The following is a 17,757-nucleotide window of genomic DNA, read 5'->3' as shown; positions in this document are numbered from 1 at the left end:
CCAGGCTCCTCACAGCCTGCACTGTCCACCCCTGTACCCTCCAGGCTCCTCACAGCCTGCCCTGTCCACCCCGCCCCCTCCAGGCTCCTCACAGCCTGCACTGTCCACCCCTGTACCCTCCAGGCTCCTCACAGCCTGCCCTGTCCACCCCGCCCCCTCCAGGCTCCTCACAGCCTGCCCTGCCCACCCCCGCCCCCTCCAGGCTCCTCACAGCCTGCCCTGTCCACCCCCGCCCCCTCCAGGCTCCTCACAGCCTGCCCTGTCCACCCCCGCCCCCTCCAGGCTCCTGCCGCTCCCACAGGACCGCACCACATGCCCCTCACACACTGAGCCTCAGCCCACTCACGTGCTGCTTCCCCTCCCCGGCCGGCCTCCGCGGGCCAGGCTGCCCTGCCTCTGCACCCAGCCGGCCAGCAAGTGCTCCTGAGCTCACTGCCCCAGGACAGAGCACAGCCGGTGGGGGTGTCCTGGGGCCGCTGGAACCACTCACCACTAACCAGGACTTCAGCAGGAATCTATCCGCCCAGCCTGGATAGAGGCCACAGGCCATGTTCCCTCCGGAGGCTCCCCGGCCTCTCCAGCTCCTGGGCGCTCCAGGTGTTCCTGGCTTGTGGCTGCGTCACCTCGACCTCTGCCTCTGTCCCTACATGGCCTTCTCTGTGCCGTATCTGCCGCTGCCTCCCTCTTAAGGACATGTGTGATCACATGGGAAGCCCACGGGGGAATCCAGCATGATCTGAACTACCTGTCATCGTGTGTTGGTTTTGCTGACAGTGAAACAAATAAGTGACCGGGACTCTCCCGAGTGTGCACCTGTCCTCACTTGGCATACAAACCCCCAAATCCCTCCATGATACAGCTTCCATATGTTCCAGCACCATCCCCTCCGTTTCGGTGCCTGGCTTCTCTCGGAGGAGACCCTCGTTCTCACTGCTCTGCCTCAGGCTGGTGACAGGAGACAGGTGCCGGAGGAAGCCACCTTCCACCGCGAGCTGGCATGCGGGAAGGGGACACCTGGAGATGCCAGAGAAGTGATGTCTGAATAGGCTGAAGGGAGGAGAGGCAGCAGATGGAGGACTAGAATATTGCAGGCCCGAGCCGTCTTCCTGCTCCAGAGCAAGGGGCTATGTCAGGGACTGCAGAGTGGCCACGTGGGTGCAGTTATAAGGGTCTCGCACCCTGGCTTCAGCTGCATTTACACAGAGCGGGCTGAGAGCAGTTCAGAGGGTGCAGGTGACATCGACAGAGACCCTGAAGCCACGATGGCTGTGCTCCGGGCAGTGGGGACAGGCAGGGCCCGGGGCAGGCGGCTTGCAGTACCTCTCTGCTGAGCCCTGGGCTCATGGAGGCCAGCAGGCTCAGGTCCGGAAGCCCCTGGAAGGACTCAGCTGGGGCGGGGACAGGATGATGGCATTTACATGGCAGGCAGCTGGCAGCCATGGAAACATGGAAGACCGTGCAGATGTTTAATGCAGAGAAGACAGGGCCAGGGCAGGGAAGGGAAAGAGGTCACAGAGGCCGTGTGGATTAAACAGGCTGTGTCCACCCGGTCCCTGCAGCCACTCCTGTCACTGCACGCCCGCGCCTCAGGCTGTCCCGGCTCCCTGACGGAGCTTTCTAACGCCTCTCATTGCTTATGCTCCCTGCCGGGCGGTGAGCACCACCTCACTGCCCCGTGCTGGGAGTCCGGCCTTCCCGCTGCACTATAAATAAGCCAGCAGCCGCCCAAGCACACCCATCCGTCTTGTTTAATAGACTGGAGAGCGCCCCGCTCCGCGGCAGGTCTCAAGGAGTGGCGCAGTGATGGATGGCTCCTTCCCGCGTCAGACGCATGATGTATAATGAAATATTTATGATTTATTTCAGCTAATAACCCAGCATGAAGAGCAGGCGGGTGAAACAGCACTCCTTGCTGGATGGGAGTGTCCCCAGGTGCACATGCCACACATTCACACATGTATGCACACTGACACACGTGTGTGCACTCACACAGCCCGCCTCACCACACCTTCGATGCCCCGGGCTTGGGTGCAGATCTCCAGCTCCTGGTTGTCCTCCATCCCACCCCTTCTCATGCTCGGTGAGAAAGGACACTGGATCCTTAGCTGGGAGGGTGATGCCCAAGAGAAGCAAGATGGGAAAGCAGGCGCTGAGCCACCGGAGCAGGAAGTCCCTTTTCTCCTGTCAGAGGCCCACAAGGCACCAGGAGCGCCCCCCCTGGGAAAGGGCCGCAGTGATACCCAGCTCTACCAGGGCCCTGCCGAGGCCACGGGCATTGACAGACGGCGATTCTCTTTCCTCTCTGTTTTCAGGGGCCCAAGAGACAGCAGGTACCCTGGGCAGTGACAGTGTGGCCCCTCCATCACACCTGACAGGTCACAGCCAGAGGGCTGTTCGGTGTCAGCACCACAGATTGAGGGCACAGCCATCAAACTTGGCCCAAAACTTTGATGGGCACAGATGCAGGCGTCCACCCATGTCCGTGTGTCCTCTGTGCCTGCCCCAGCACACCTCCTAGTGACCAGGCCCCTTTCCTCAGGCGACACAGCCGTGTTTAAGGACGGCAGCTACTGGATCCGGGGACGCACGTCAGTGGACATCATCAAGACCGGCGGCTACAAGGTCAGCGCCCTGGAGGTGGAGCGGCTGCTGCTGGGGCACCCCAGCATCAAGGGTGAGTGGCTGGAGTGCTGCCAGCACCTGTTTCCCAGGACTTGCTCCAGGGACCCCACATCCCGGCATTTCCTGCACGTTCTTGCTGCTCATGGTTTCAGCCTGCAGTGATGACTTGGCGTTTAAGGTGCTCACCTGTTCTGTGCACAGATGTGGCTGTGATCGGTGTCCCGGACATGACGTGGGGCCAGCGGGTTACTGCAGTGGTGACACTGGAAGAAGGACACTCCCTGTCCCACGGAGAACTCAAAGAGTGGGCCAGGTAAGGGCAGGCAGGGCCGGCGGCCCTCATGGGGTTGGGGGAGGGAGCTTTCCCTCCTCAGAGGAATGGATGGGCAGGGAGTGGACTGTCCCATGGCCTGGAGGGGCCGGTGGAGGGGGAAAAGGGGCTTGGGCCTTGCTGTCGTTGGTCTTGGGAAGGTCAGGCAACGGTACTCACATGAGGCTGCCCCAATAGGGGGCTCCAGGGACCCCCTGTAATGATGGCAGAAGCAGATGTAGAACCCGTGCGTGCCCATCAGCAGGGCCGAGAACCCTCGCAGGGAAATGGGAGCCCCCACTCCCCACCATACAGCTCAGATGAGGTTCCAGGAAGGTTCTGAGGTGGCAGGAACACTTGCTCCAGGACAGTGTCCCCTGTGATGAGCGAGCAGGTTCTCTCCTGGGTTTAGGAAGTCTTGTCAGGGGGACATCCGGTTAACCTGGAGCCAGATCCAGAGCACCCAGCCTGACCCCAGGGCGCTGGGGTGAGCCAGCTCGGAGGGCCTTCCTGCACCTCTCCTGCCTCAGCCATGGTACCCACCTCTCGGCTGTGTTCTAAACCAGCGGTCGCCAGCTGGAGGTCCGTGAGGTCCAAAGAGTTGGTGATGCTGCTGTAAACCACAGGCATTGAGCAAGGCCATTTCCCCATGCCCACTGGGTGCTCACTGCCCACCCCCAGCCAGAGCTCCCCCATCTCCAACAGCGCAGTCCCTGCCCCTCACCCTGCATCTTGGCCCGTTTGCCTTCGCCTAACCCTAGCCCCTCCCTCAGGAGCCTTTCCCAGGAGTCATCTGTATGGTCCCGTGGTTTCTCTGTCCCAAGGCTTATAGGCCCCTTCCCTGGGCCCTATGGTCAGTCCCAGGGCCCACCCCAAACCCCTGCCCCATCCTTATCGAAGCCAGGCAGAACTGGACAGGACAGGACAGGACAGGGAGGGTGTAATGGAACCACGGAGCAGTGGCCCTGCGAGCTCAGAAAGGAGGCAGTTAGTAATCTCCTTTCCTCGTATCTCTCTTTTCCCCACACCCTCCTCCTCCACTCCAGCTTGCTTCCTTCTCGGTGCTAAAGATATTTTTGGCTTGTCCAACATGATTTCACAAACAGTAGGAATCCTGGTTTCATCAGGGGCAGCACAGCTGGGCAATTAGATCCCCGGGATTTGCAGAAGCACAGTCGGAGCACTGCCATTTAACAAGAGGAGAGGCAGCTTTGATTAAACAATTATTCTGCTAACAATTACATGTGTGCATGTGAGTGTGGGTGGATATGCGTTCATGTGTGTGTGCACTTGTGCATGTGTGTGTGCATGTGTGTATCCTATCCCGAGAGCTCCCAGAGAGTTTTCGGTCCAAGTCTGCAGTCGCACATTAACCTAGGGCTGTCCTCAGGCAGTGCCCGCATGCCCCTTCACCCTCAGCTCAGCTTCACGCCTCTCAAATTCAGCTCAGGCTTCTGGCCCAGCCCCCAGCAGGCACCTGTCCTGATAGTCGTGGCTTGCGACTGTGGGTGTGCGAAAACCCTAAAATGGGCTCTTTGTGCAGAGGATCTGGGGTGCTTTGGGGAGATGCTCCTAGGAGAACAGGACTGGGCGGAGCAGTGGCTAGCCTGCCGTGTGTCTCCATGAGGACTGTCAGGCTGAGGCTGGTGTCTGGGCCTTTGTGTCCTCAGATTGGGGAGTCACTGGGTGTGGACACAGAGGCTGTCCACCCCGTGGAGGGAGAAGAGGTTCTTCCTTTCGGAGCCTCCCTCTGCGTGCCCCGGGTGGGTGCAGGGATGGGAAGAGGAGTCTCCCTCTGACTCTTTCGGACACTGACTTTTTAGTAAGGCTGTGTCTCTATGTTCGCTACCATTTGGAGTCTTTTAAAAACTTTTTTTAAATAACGTTTTCTCTTTTGCTTTTTTTTTCCTGAAGATTCTTGCCGTCCTCTCAGTCTCTCTGCTCCCCGGGTAAAGAGCTGCCTGCCTCCCCCATGCAGCACTTTTAGCAGGAGTCGCAGGGAAGCTGGCAGCCCAGCTCAGGCAGCGCATCTCCGCGGGGCATGGTCTCAGAGCTGGGTAACACTGCCATGTGTGCAGGGTCTAGGACATGGACAACCTACCACCCTTCCATCCCCCAGACTGCCAGGAGAAGTGGGCCAGGCGGGACTTACACACCCGGGAAGAATCCTCAGTGTCACACCCAACCAGACCATGATGAGTCGGGATGGCGGCTAAAGTGCTGTCCCCGCTGGGCCCACCATCCATCCTGCAAGGAGACGTGTTTGGGAGGCGTTAGGCAGTATCTCCACTGTCCATGTGGACTTTTTCACAGGGAAACTTGCTCTTAACAAACAGCTCAGCTTTGCTGGATTCCTTTGTGAGATCTCACTTTGCCTTGAAGCAGTCCTGAGCGCTTTGTATTATATTAGACCAGTTGCTAAGCTGGGACCCTTGGAGGAAAGCAGGCCCCGCTTACAGACTGTCCTGCAATGAAAGGATCACTGTTCTTGGAAATGCAGAGGCTGCAGATTTTAAGCCTGTGTTCTTCACAACACTTTTAAATCATTTTAATTTTTATACTTTTCCCCTCTTTTTTAGTGTTGCTAAGTTAGGATTTATGCTGTGCATCTTTAACTCTCCATAGTCTCTCTCCCGTGACTTCGGCCTCTTCATGCATAGACAGCTTGTGGCTATTATTGCCGTGCATCTACTTTTATATTTGTCACACACCCACACTGCTGCCTTTTATTTTCATTAGGCGGTTACTCCTAAAGAGAAGTCAATAATAAGGAAATGCTATCCGTTTCCCTGCTCTGCTGCTCTTCCTGCCTTGGCTCGCCCTCAGTTCTGTCGGCAGCATTTCCTCCTGCCTGCAGACACGCTCCCATCTGGTGCTGGTCTGCTGGCGAGGAACCTCGTCAGCGTCTGTGTGTCTAAAAGCGTCTTTAATTTCACTTTCATTCTTGAAAGATGCCTTTGCTGGACATGGGATTCTAGATTGACTGGTTTTTCTTTTGGTTCCTGGGAAATGGTGCTCTACTACCTTCTCACCTGCACTGTTCCTCTAGACCAGTGTTTCCCAAACTTTTGACATATGTGTACCCCTTCTATAATTTTCGTAACGCTGAGAACCCCTCATACTTATGAGAACGTAGAATTAGGCGCAGCTAAGCGCAGTGCAGTGCATATCCCCACCAAACTCCGGTGCAACGCGTACCTCCACCAAACTCTTCCCATACCCCTGGGGGTACACGTACCACACTTTGGGAAACACTGATCTAGGGAATCTGCCATCATCTCAGGCCACACACCCAGACCCTCCTGAGCCCTGGCACCCAGCTCAGTGCTAGCATGGTAAAGAAAAGTGGAGGCCACAAAGCACGGCCTGGAGCCAGGCTGCAGAGCAGTGGGCAGCTATGTTTCAGGAACAAGTTGTAGTGTTCCCCCTGGTGGCTTATTCCAGCGAAGTCCAGCCTGGCCCCACATGTCCTCCAACCCGTGGGCAGCCCGGTCATCTCCTACAGCTGCCAGGATGGTGGCACTGTCCCTCATGAGCCAGCAGCAGCCTGCACTCAAGCACCCTGGCGGGGGAGCCACACCATAGCCTGGCCTGCAGCAGTCTGTTTAAGGAAGGAGCCACCCCGAGATAGTAGTGTGTTCGGGGCTATATTGCTGATGCTTTCTGCCTGTGGGCAGATGGACCCAGCCTGCAAGGGTGATTGGGCTCATGTTTATTCATAAGCACCAGGCTGTTTAGGCAAGAATTGGGGTTTCTCGTCCACCCTCACCACCAGCTCCTTGCTACTAATCCTTAGTGGCCAAGGCCTCATGGTTACAGAATGGAGGGCCACGGCCTCCTTTTGGCCTTGGGCAGACACTGGGCCACGCTTTCTGCAATACTCCAGCCTGGCCTGAAGGTGGTTGTCAGCAGATTGGAGTCCCTGAGTCCCAGGAGACAGGGAAATGCCACCCCAGGCAGCATCCGGTGCTTCTGCAGTTTCCTTACAAAGGGGCATGTGGCCCGGGTGTGGCTATCAGAGACCAGGAAAGGGCTCCAGAAAGGGCCTTATGAGGGATAGTGTGGGTCTGCGGCCTAAGGAGGAGTTCCTGAGCAGAGCCTGTGATGTGGGACCCCAGCATGTGGCCACACACAGGAGGACACACCATGTAATGGGGTGCCCCTCATGGGAGTGGGGCTACAGGTCAGAGCCATCCCTGGACTAACGCTGGTGCTGCTTGAGTGCTGGGCTCTGGTGCAGGGAGACCACCTCTCCACCTTCTGGCTAAGGCTGCTGCAGTGACCAGGTGCAGGGTGGGCTTATTCTCACCCCCACCCCCCTGGGCAGAGGGGCATATCTGTGTCAGCGTGACCTGCAGGAGGGCATCCTCCTGGAACACGCACGGTATGGCCAGGCCGTGAGGTGGGTGCCATCTGGCCTGGACTTCCTGCCACTCAGGTCACGCTTGTCTCTGCAGAGGCGTCCTGCCCCCGTATGCCACGCCCTCGGAGCTCCTGCTGGTGGAGGAGATCCCAAGGAACCAGATGGGGAAGATCAACAAGAAGGACCTGGTCAGACAGTTCTACCCGCACAGCCAGGGAGCACCGGAGGCCAGGCACTCATGAGCCAGCATTTACTTTACACCAGAACCCCCAAATTGGGTGGAACAGAGTCCAGCCCATGGAGTAAGATCACAGCCAGAGGCCTCCTCTGTCCGTCATGTGGCCTCAGCAGGGTCCAGGGATGCAGGTCTCCACAGGAAATTCAGTAAAGCTTCTCAGAGAAAAACGCCTGTGCTGTGCTATCTACCCGGGGCTGGGCGGAGGCTGTGCGGCAGGGACAAAGAATGCACTTGTCTGCACACATGTGCGTGCATGCAACCCAGGGGGTCCCCCATCGTCTAGATGCCCATGCCGCTGCCTCAGGTGGCCTCAACCTCTACAGAGCCTCCTGATTGAACCCTGACTGCTCTGAGGAGCCCACCTGGAGGACATCCAGGTGAGGGGGTTTGGGCGTACCATCATCCCCTCTGTCCTCCCTGGGGTTTCCCAGTGTGGCTCCAGGACAGTCCACGTCACAAGAGTGGCCTCACTGAGCCCCAGAGAGTCTGGCAGAGGCTCATGTAGGCCTCAGGCCAAGCTGACCACCGTAGGGACAAAGCTCAGGCAACCACAAAGACTGAAAGGAGGGCTTATGGGAGTACAGGGTATGTGGTGTGGACAGCATGGAGGGGGTGGGGTTAAGGGTCAAGGTGGAGCAGCTGCAGGGCCACTAGTGGTCAGAGGGCCAGGGAAGCTGCAGGTCTGGACCCCCTACTGAGCAGCTGGGTGCAATCCCTCCGTCCCCACAAAGGGCCCACAAACTTCTGGGGTGGGCCAGGTGGCCGTATTTCAGTCTCTGTGGCTACATGGTCCCTGTGGAGCCGCTCCCCTCCATGGCTGTAGTGTAGGTCCCGCTGTTCTGTGGAGTCCAAATCTCTCAGTAGCCACAGGCTGACCACTGGTGGCCCTGCAGCTGCTCCACCTTGACCCTTAACCCCCACCCCCTCCAAGCTGTCCCCACCACATATCCCTGTATGCCCTCAACCCCTCCTTTCAGTCTTTGTCTAAATGCCACCTTCTCCTTCCCAGACCCTTCCCCGAGGCAGCCCTGCCCTCCACACTCCGGGCCACAGTTGCACAGACCTCAGCGCCCCCACTTTCTGCTCTTGGCCGTGTTGATTGCTACGCATGGGTGCCCTTTGTGCACTCCGAGCAGAGAATCCAGAGGCTTCTGGGCAGATGACCAGAGGCCAGGGCAGCTCCTCTGCCCACAGCTGTGGGAAGTGGCCCTCACAGCACCGCAGGAGTCTGGCCTTGACTTTTCCAGAACCTGTCTCCAAAATGTGTGTCTGAAAGAGCAGCAAATTGTGGGAACTGGAGGAGCCACCCCAGCCTGAGCAGGGGCACAGTGCCTTCCTGAGCGGCTGTGGCTGGTGAGAGGGCGGGGCTGGGACCACCCTCCGGCCCTCAGCTCCGCCTGTGGCCTGTGACTCCCCAAGGCCTGACCCTGGGTGTGGCATTTGTCCAGCCCAGGCGCCTTCCTACATGAACGCCAGTGACCCACCTACCAGGCAGGCCTTTGAGGGGCTCAGCCGCTGTGCCCACAGCTGGCTCCTCTTGAGGGCAGCCCTCCACACCATGGCGGACGCCGGCTCCCCCGGCCCTGTGGCTGCCCCCGTGGTAACTAGGGAACCACATAGCCACGTGCTGCTGAGAAAAGTCAGACTCAACACTGCAGGGTCTCCCCTAATCCCAGTGATTTGACACTAATTCTTAAAAATGTGTACATAATTATTTGCTTTATGCTATAATCTATGTCAAATATTTTCAAAAAATAAGCCCCCTTCGGCTAACAGCAAGAGGACAGAGGATGATGATTTGTCCTTGGAACAGGGCCCTCTAAGGACACAGAACACAGGGCCCACTTGTTACATCAGCATGATGGAGGGTCACAGGCTTCCAGGACGTTCCCCTTGCTAAAAGTGCCCCCTACACACCTGGGCAGCCCCCCATCCCGCATTCAGCCCCACAGCGAGGCCAGCAGCAGGCGCCCAGGGAGTGGAGCTGTGCCAACCTCACTGACAGCCCATCTGCCTTCAGCCTCCCTGGGAGGGGCTGAGCTGGGTCTGAACTCATTGGAAGGCAGCCTCAGCAGAGGGAGGGCCAGCCTATGCCTCCAGGATCCCTCAGGACCCCGAGTGGAGGGAGCACACCTGGCTCAGCTGGTCCCCAAGTCCTACCATGTCCCTCCTGGACATTCTCATTAGTGGTCAGGGGAAGCCCAGCTGCCTTCGCGTCCATCCAGCATCTGTGTTTGCGGGCACGAGACCAGCCAAGGTAAGAGCACCCCAGCCCTTGCCCTCAGCCTGCGTCTGCCTGTCTGTGATCTGAGGCTCGTGCTTCCCCTGGGCTGAGGGCTTCGCTTCCTCAGAAGCTGAGTCTGGGGCTGGCGGCTGTACATGGTCTCCGCCTAGGAGCTCCCCAGCCCTCCTGGCTCCCCAGAGGAGGCCACAGCAGGAAGTCAGGGCCGCACGGGCCAGGCCACACGCACCCACTGCCAGGCACCAGGCACTTCCGTGTCCACCAGTCTCTGCCACAGCCAAACCTTGGTCTACTCGCCACGCTGGCCCTGATGCCACACCTACAGCACGAGGTTCCGGGTGGTGAGGCATGGCCAGGCCGGCAGCAGCCACAGCCCTGTGTTCACATCCGGTCCTGTCTCCCTCTGAGGCATGGCCTCGCCCTGCCACCTTCACACTTGGGACTTAAAATGTCGTCCTGGACCAGGCTTCCCTGCACATTTCTCCCGAGTGCCCCCCAGAGCAGGGGCCACAGCAGAAAGTCAGCCGCAAACAACCCCGCAGTGCTGGGCCCCAGGACCAACACAGATGCGCCTCATGCCCTGGAGTGAGTCCTGACCCCCAGAGGGCCAGGGGGTCGGACTCTCCAGGTGTGTGCATAAGCAGAACTGCCTGCCACCCTGGGCCCCAGCCAACACAGGCGGGACTGGGACCCACTGGCAGCCCAGGCCCCCAGGGAGCAAGATCCCAAGTCTGCCTGCTCAGAGAACCAGCAGCACCCTGAGAACCAGGGCAGGGAGCGCTAAGCCGGGCATTCTGTCTATAAGGGGATCTGGAGACAGCCCCTGCTCCAGCCCACGGGGAGACAGCGTGAGACCGTCGTGCAGGAAATGGCAGCTCACTGCCCATTTCAGAGGAGGTAACTATAAAAATGGGTACAGTGCCGGGTTGACTTTAAGCAACAATGAAGAGGTATTACCTACAGGTGTACATACCACACACATATACCTCCATGTGTGTGTGTGTGCTCACACGCATGCCCACACACCTTACACATCTGCTCGGACATGCCTGCATATATGTGCCCACATGTCTATACATGTGTGTTCACTGACAGCCCCGCATACGTGTGTGTTCACATGCATATACACATGTGCCCACAGGCATCCTAGCATGTATACCTATGCATGTGCAGTTCCCCACAGTCCCTGGAATCATCTTAAACTCTGGAAGTCCCAACTCTTCTTGTTTTATGTTGAGTTTTTACATGAAAAATGTTTTGAAGACAAATTCTAGCACTAAACAGTAAATTTGAAAACGATAGCTCAGTTCTTAAAATGGTCCTGTGCTGTCATCAACAAACGATAGGTGTTGGCGAGGATGAGGAGAAAGGGAACCTTTGTGCACTGCTGGTGGGGATGCAGATTGGTGTGGCCACTGTGGAAAACAATATAGAGTTTCCTCAAAAAACTAAATATGGAACTGCCATTTGACCCAGAAAATATCCTAAGAAACCTGAACACCAATCAGAAAGAATGTATGCACCCCTATTTTCATAGCAGCGCAATTTACAATAGCTGAGATCTGGAAACAGCCCAAGTGCACATCGGTAGATAAAAAGCTGTGGTACATTTATGCCCTGGAATACTATGCAGTTGTAAACAAAAAAGAACTCTTACCATCTAACAGCATGGATGGACATGGAGAGTATCACGCTAGCGAAATAAGTCAGAGAAAGACATATCACATGATCTCACTCATATGTGGAATCTAAGTAACAAACATGAATGGAGTGGATCAGAGACATGGAGGCATGGAACAAACTCTCGAACCTCAGCGGGAAGGTGGGGATGGGAGGGTGGGTGGAAAGAGATCAACCAAAGAACTTGGATGCATATATGCAAAACCCATGGACACAGACTGTAGGGTGGTGAAGGTCGGGGGTGGGGCTAGAAGAGGTCAATGTGGTGGGGAGGGGACACGTAATACTTCCAACATTAAAGTTGTTTTTTCAATGGTCCTGGTCCTCTGGGGAGCCCTGGGCCTCCGCATCAGCCCTGCCATTCCCGCCTCTTCCTCTCCTCTTTACTCTGCCCTTACCTCCAGCCACTGGATAATCTGTGTCAGGGTTCCCCATGGGACCCCTCACTCATTACCTCCCACCCCCTCGATCCCCTTCCCTAGCAGTCCCCTCCCTGTCCCCTCACCTCCCCCTAGTCCCCTTGCCTCTCCTACCGTCCCCCTGCCCCACCCAGCGTTCAGCCCATGTCCCCCGTCCCTGTGTCCTCGGTCGCGGTGGGGACTGTCTCTATGTGTGGACTCTGCATCTCTGGTCAGTCAATTGCTCAAGGTCACCTTTGCATTGTGGTCCTATGTGCACTGTTATGGCCTCTTGGTGCTTCTAGAATCTTCCTGAGCCAGAGCAGCGCCCTCTACACCCTACGTTGGGCCCTGTGGGGCCGGCTGCCCTTTCCCACTGGACTGGGAGCAGCGGTCAGAGCAGCCTTTAGACTGCCTGCAGGACTCAAGTGTATCCTTTGTTAAAACATCAACGATGCAGTAAATTCTTAGCTCACCAAATAGATCAATATCAAATTATCATGTCCCACATTCATAACTCTTACGCACGCAACAATGGGGGAACAGGGTCACTGGAGAATAAATAGCAGCAGAGGCGCTTCGTCATCCATCACCGCAGACAGCTGCCGGCGTCCCGCGCGGCACTGACATGGCCATTAATAAGCTGGGAGACGGATGGCTGCAGGGAGGGGCCGAGCCACCTGCCTCACCCAGGGAGCCTGTCTGAGCTGCACCGCCCGCTGGGGAGGGCTCCCACACACCTGAATAGGAGGGAGAGGCGGGCTGTCCACTCCAGACCCCAACGTGTTCACATACCGATGGGACCAGCTGCTCTCCTGGCCACGGAGGCCAGGCAGGTGAGCACCTTGAGAGGAGTGCTTAGCCCATTTTACAGATGAGGAAACTGAGGGCCAGTGAGATGAGCAACTGTCCCAGGGCCCTTGGAAGAGAAAGGCTGTGATGCCACCCATGCTACTTGGGCTCAAAGCACTAGTTCTTCTGCCTTCAGGAACTCTGTCCGCGGGGTGAGGCCACACACATGAATAACTAACCAAGCACTGACAGACCTTACCAAAGTGCGTGGGCGCTGGAGGGCGTCCAGAGGAAGCAGTGTTTGAGCTGGTCTTGGCAGGTGGGCTTGGGCAGCCCTGTAAGGAGGGGGTGCAGCACGACCCAGGGCACAGGCCTGGATGAAGTCGGCAGGCCTGTGGAGTTACCTGGGAGAAGAGGCTGGATGGAGATGAGCGGTGCTGGCTGCATGTGGCAGCAGCCTGCTGGAGGCCAGCTGGGCACAGGGAGGGGCCTGGCACAGCTGCAGCAGAGAAAAGGGAGTTGGTCCCCCACCAGCCTGGCAGGGCAGCCCATGCCCAGGGCGCCTGGTTCGGTCTTCCCAGCTGGGGAGCTCCCCCGGGACTGGTCAGGAGCTGTGGGAGCTGCACGGCTGGCCCACCTCTGCCCAGTCCCTGTGGGTCCCCCAGCTGCCCTCAGAGGCTGGGACCACCCGTGAGGGCCCCCAATTTGTCACATCCTGGTCCCGAGACGGCCTGTGAATGTTACTTCATGAGGCAAAGGAGTCTTAAACGGAGGCGGATCCTGGGTCCCTGGGTGGGCCCAGTGTCACACCGGGTCCTGACGTTTGGAGAGGGGCAGGAGGGACGGAGTCAGGGCGATGGGCTGACACCGCAGCCATTGCCGGCCTGGACGGCGGAGGGAGGGGCCACGGGCCAAGAAGCCGGACAAGATGAGGAAACGGGTTCTCCCCCAGAACCGCCAGGGGAGCCTGGCCTGGCACCTGGTTTTAGCCCCGGAGACAGTGCTGGGCTTCCGACCTCCAGGCTGAGAGCAGCGTCTTTCAGTCTCCAGGCCTGGCGATGGCTCGGCACCTCCTGCTTCCCGCACCAGGCGCCCTTCAGCTGGCGCTTTAAGGCAGAAAGGGGCTGTTGGAAGAATTCTCTTGGAACCTGGTCCAAGAGGTGGCTCCATGTCCTCTCCAAGCAGCTTCAGCGTCCTGGGGTCTCAGCCAACATGATCGGAGGCCTCTGCTCCAAGAGGTAAACTGAGGCATCCGTCACAGGCTCACCGGTATGGAGAACGGGAAACGGGCCCAGACAGGCTCTTAGAGGGGCAGCTGCGTGGGGAACGGAGGGGTTGGGACCGGGGGCTCTAGGGCACAGCAGGGGGAGGCTGGCTCGTCCGAGGCCATGGTGGGAGCCCCCTCCCTTTTCTCTTCCAGGTCCCCAGTTGGGGACAATTCCTCAGTCAAGCGCCAAGGTGGGTGGCCAGGGCCTTAGGCCTCACCCCACCCCTCCCGCCAGCCGGGTGCCTCTCAGAGCCTGTTCCCTCATCTGTGACGACAGGGCCAAGGGTGCCGTGCTCGAGGGCAGGCGAGGGACTCAGTGGAAATCACGTTCCAGAAGCCTCCGCTGAGCTCCCAGCACAACGCGGGGAGGGAGGGGCTGCTTCTCAGCCCTTGGCCATAATCGGTGGAGTTCAAGGTCCTCCCCAGCAGGGAAGTGTGGAGCTGGGTGCCAGCTGGCAGGGGCCTCCCAGACCCGGGACGTAGGAGCAGGAGCACAGGACTGGGCAGAGGCCCCGGGGCCTGGGCCAGCAGGGCCGAGGCTGTGTCCGAGGCTGTGTCCGAGGCTGTGTCCGAGGCTGTGTCCGAGGGGCAGAAGCCCTTCTTGCAGCACAGCCACGTCAGCGCGCAGGGCGGTACGGGGGCGGCTCCCACGGGCTGGCCCCCGATCCCGGCTTTCGGCAGCCTCCCTGTCCTCCCCTGAGGCCATCAGCCCCTCAGCGTAGGGCTGGGTCAGTGGTCAGTCAGCCTTTGCCAGAGCTGTGACCTCCACGAGCAGGGCATCTGCCGGCCTCTGACACCTGAGTCCAGGCACCCGAGCCCTCCGCCCAGGGGCACAGGTGACTCCCTCGGGCCTCCAAAGGCGCCGTCCCTCTGCACCTGCTGGAGCACGGGCTTCACGTGGGCGTGTACAGTGTGCAGATGTGGGGAGCACTGCACGCTTTGTGAGAGGAGCGGGCACATGCATGCTTGTGTTAGTAGCTGTGTTTGTGGGTTTGCATGCAGGCATGACCTAACTCTGTGGGAATATGCTGTTGGGCGTAGCACTTGACCCCGGCACAGCTGCACGCTCCTTCACAGGGTGGCCCTTGCCCGCCCCGGGGTCTCTCCCAGGGCTGAGCTGTGCCCACCGGCAGCCCCTCTCGTCATCAGCTTGCGGTGCACGTAGCGTTGACAGTCTGATCATATGTACACAGCCATTCAATTACTCCGTGATGGCTATGGGCCATTAAGCCAACAATCTACTTCATTCCAGCCTGCCAGCCCCTTCCTCACCGCCGAGCAATCAGACCATTAAAACAACAACGGCAACAAGCAGGCGCATCCTTAATGCAGCAGCCACACTCCCATTAGCTCTGCGTGACAGGGAGCCACTCCTCAGAAAGAGTGGGACACTGCACAGCCGGATTGGCTGCTCTGTACACATGCAAGCGCATGCATGCAGGCATACCTAGACACACAGATGTGCACAAATGTGCACGTGTGTACACATACATTGGACGTATGTGCATGCACACCGACATGCATGCTTGCCTGTGCCTCATAATACAATCACAGGATTACATGTATGCGTGCAGGTATGAACTCATGCACGTGTTACATACGTATACATACAGTCATGTGTGTGCAGCCATATACACATATATGCACATGTGTGTATATAAAGTGCACATGCTATGCATGCGCACATGCATAGACACGTAAATGTTTGTAGACAGCATAGATCTGAGCTCTGAAGCCACCCGCCAGGTGTCAGCTGCCTTCGCGCCCCTGGTGGCCAGTAGCAGCCAGGACAGGATGGAGGGAAGCGTGGGATCGGGCGGGAGCTGGCAGCCACTGACCACACCCCATCCTTTCTAAAGAGGCTGCGCCTGTGCAGACGCCTCCAGCACACGTGGGACTCCAGTCTCACCTCCACGCCAACACGGGCCAACAGACTTTTCGTTTCTGCCAGTGTGCTGGGTGTGGAATGGAATCTCTTTGTCTTAATTTGCATTTCCATAATTACTAGTTAAAAGGAATAATTTGAATATGTTTTATTGGCCATTTGCGTTTCTTATTCTGTGGATTGCCTATTCATGTTCTTTGCCCATTTCCTATTGGTTGTTGGTAATTTTTTTTATTATGAATTAGTTATGTGGCTTGTCTTTTACTTCGTTTAATGATATCTAAATATGCAAATTTAAATTTTTTAATGTACTCAAATGCATTAATATTTTTTATGGTTTGAGTTTTCTTGCTTATAAAAGCCTTTCCTACTCCAAGCTCTCAAGTACATTTTTCCATATATTGTTCTAAAGGTTACAAAGCTTTGCTTTTTCATTTAAGCTAATTCACTGGGAATTTATTTTCGCACACGTGTGGTATGAAGAGCCTGAGTTTTCCAACATGGAATAACAAATGTTTCCAGTTACGAAACCTTCCGTCCCTCCCCGTGGACCGCCTGCGGCCGGTTCGCATCAGATATCCGCGCTCTGCCCACCCGCTCTTTTCCAGACTGAGACTCCCGCCGACTTCCTCCTCTCCATGTTTGTTAGGGCAAGACACCCCTTCCCGGCTCCTTTCTCAAGACTGTCTTGGCTCTTCTTGTCCGTTAGCTCTTCCATCTGAATTTTAAGAGAAACTTAAAGTTCCTTTTTTTAAAGCCTCATAGTAAATTTCATTGCAGGTGATTGAATTTGTGGCTCGATCTGGTGAGACTTGTCATCTTTACAACCTGCATCCTCCAGCACGAGCTTGGCCTGTCCTGTGTAATAACTGCACATCTGAGAGCGCAAGTCACAGGGGCTCTCGTTTTTTTGTTGAAAACCTGAATGGTATTTTTTAATTTTATTCTTTAGTTGGTTATTGGAATAGTGTGTGTATTGACTTCCAACCTGCAGCCTTGCTGAATTTGTGAATTTCTTGTGTTACCAACATCAGCCCATTAGCACAGTTTTCTCTCCTTCTTTACAACTCTTAGCATTCCTAGCTTCCTTTTCTCTGCTGACTGCATTGCTGCAATCTTCATAAAATAAAAACTAGAAGAAGGTGGGTGGACAAATGCCTCCAGAGCTACGTCCAGTGACACAGAGCATCTCAGGCATTGCTGCCCCTGCTTGTAAGATGTTTGGCGAATGAGTGTGAAATTTATTGAGTTTTTTTCTAACCTATGAAGTTGACCACCCTTTCTGTCTTTAATACGTTAATGTGGATGATTTTCTGACATTATACTTCTGTTCCTGGGATAAACCCTACTTGATCACAATGTGGGGGGCAGGAAGCTAAATTAGACTCTGTTTAATGTGACCCTAAACTAACTGCATGGTTTCTAATTTACAATTCCAAAATCAAAACTCTGAAAACCAAAGTTTTTTTTATGTTTGTGGTAAACTCATCTGACAGATACTAGAACCTAAGATTTTGTGTCCACTGAAAATTCATACGTTGAACCTACCCCACAATGTAATGGTGTTAGGAGGTAGGCACTTTGGGAGACAATTAGGTCGTGAGGATGGGGCCACCACGATGAAATTGGTGCCCTTATAAAGGGACTCTGAGAGCTCCCTGTCCCGGCTCCTCCCGCATGTGAGCACTCAAGGAGAAACGCCATCACTGAACCGGAACCCCTCACCTGACATCAGGTTTGCTGGAGTCCACGTCTTGGACCTCCAGCCCCCAGAGCTGTGAGAAATCAGTTTGTTATTTGTAATGCACCCAGTCGTTTTGTCATCGCAACCTGAGGGGAGTGAGGCAGCAGGCAAACCTGGGCAGAAGGGACATGGGGCCGCATCAGTATTTGTGTGTTGGTTGTAGATCCCGGGGAAATAACTCATTATTCCTTTCAAACATCTAAAAGATTCTGAATC

At 56.5% G+C, this 17,757-nt stretch overlaps 1 protein-coding gene across 1 annotated transcript in view; it reads left to right on the top strand.

Moving 5' to 3' along the window:
- ACSF3 (acyl-CoA synthetase family member 3) overlaps window positions 1-7,666 on the top strand; it is a 64,877-nt gene extending 57,211 nt beyond the window's left edge. The window contains exons 8-10 of the mRNA XM_036440892.2: window positions 2,540-2,674; window positions 2,824-2,935; window positions 7,390-7,666. Of these exons, the coding sequence (XP_036296785.1) occupies window positions 2,540-2,674; window positions 2,824-2,935; window positions 7,390-7,537 (395 nt within the window). The 3' untranslated portion in view covers window positions 7,538-7,666. The remainder of the gene's footprint in view (window positions 1-2,539; window positions 2,675-2,823; window positions 2,936-7,389) is intronic.
- The last annotated feature ends 10,091 nt before the right edge of the window (window positions 7,667-17,757 follow it).

This window comes from Pipistrellus kuhlii, unplaced genomic scaffold, assembly GCF_014108245.1.
Source record: "Pipistrellus kuhlii isolate mPipKuh1 unplaced genomic scaffold, mPipKuh1.p scaffold_m20_p_17, whole genome shotgun sequence".
NCBI classification, from domain to species: domain Eukaryota; kingdom Metazoa; phylum Chordata; class Mammalia; order Chiroptera; family Vespertilionidae; genus Pipistrellus; species Pipistrellus kuhlii.
The sequence above is the reverse complement of the archived record's forward strand: the minus strand, read 5'-3'. Positions and strand labels throughout refer to the sequence as shown.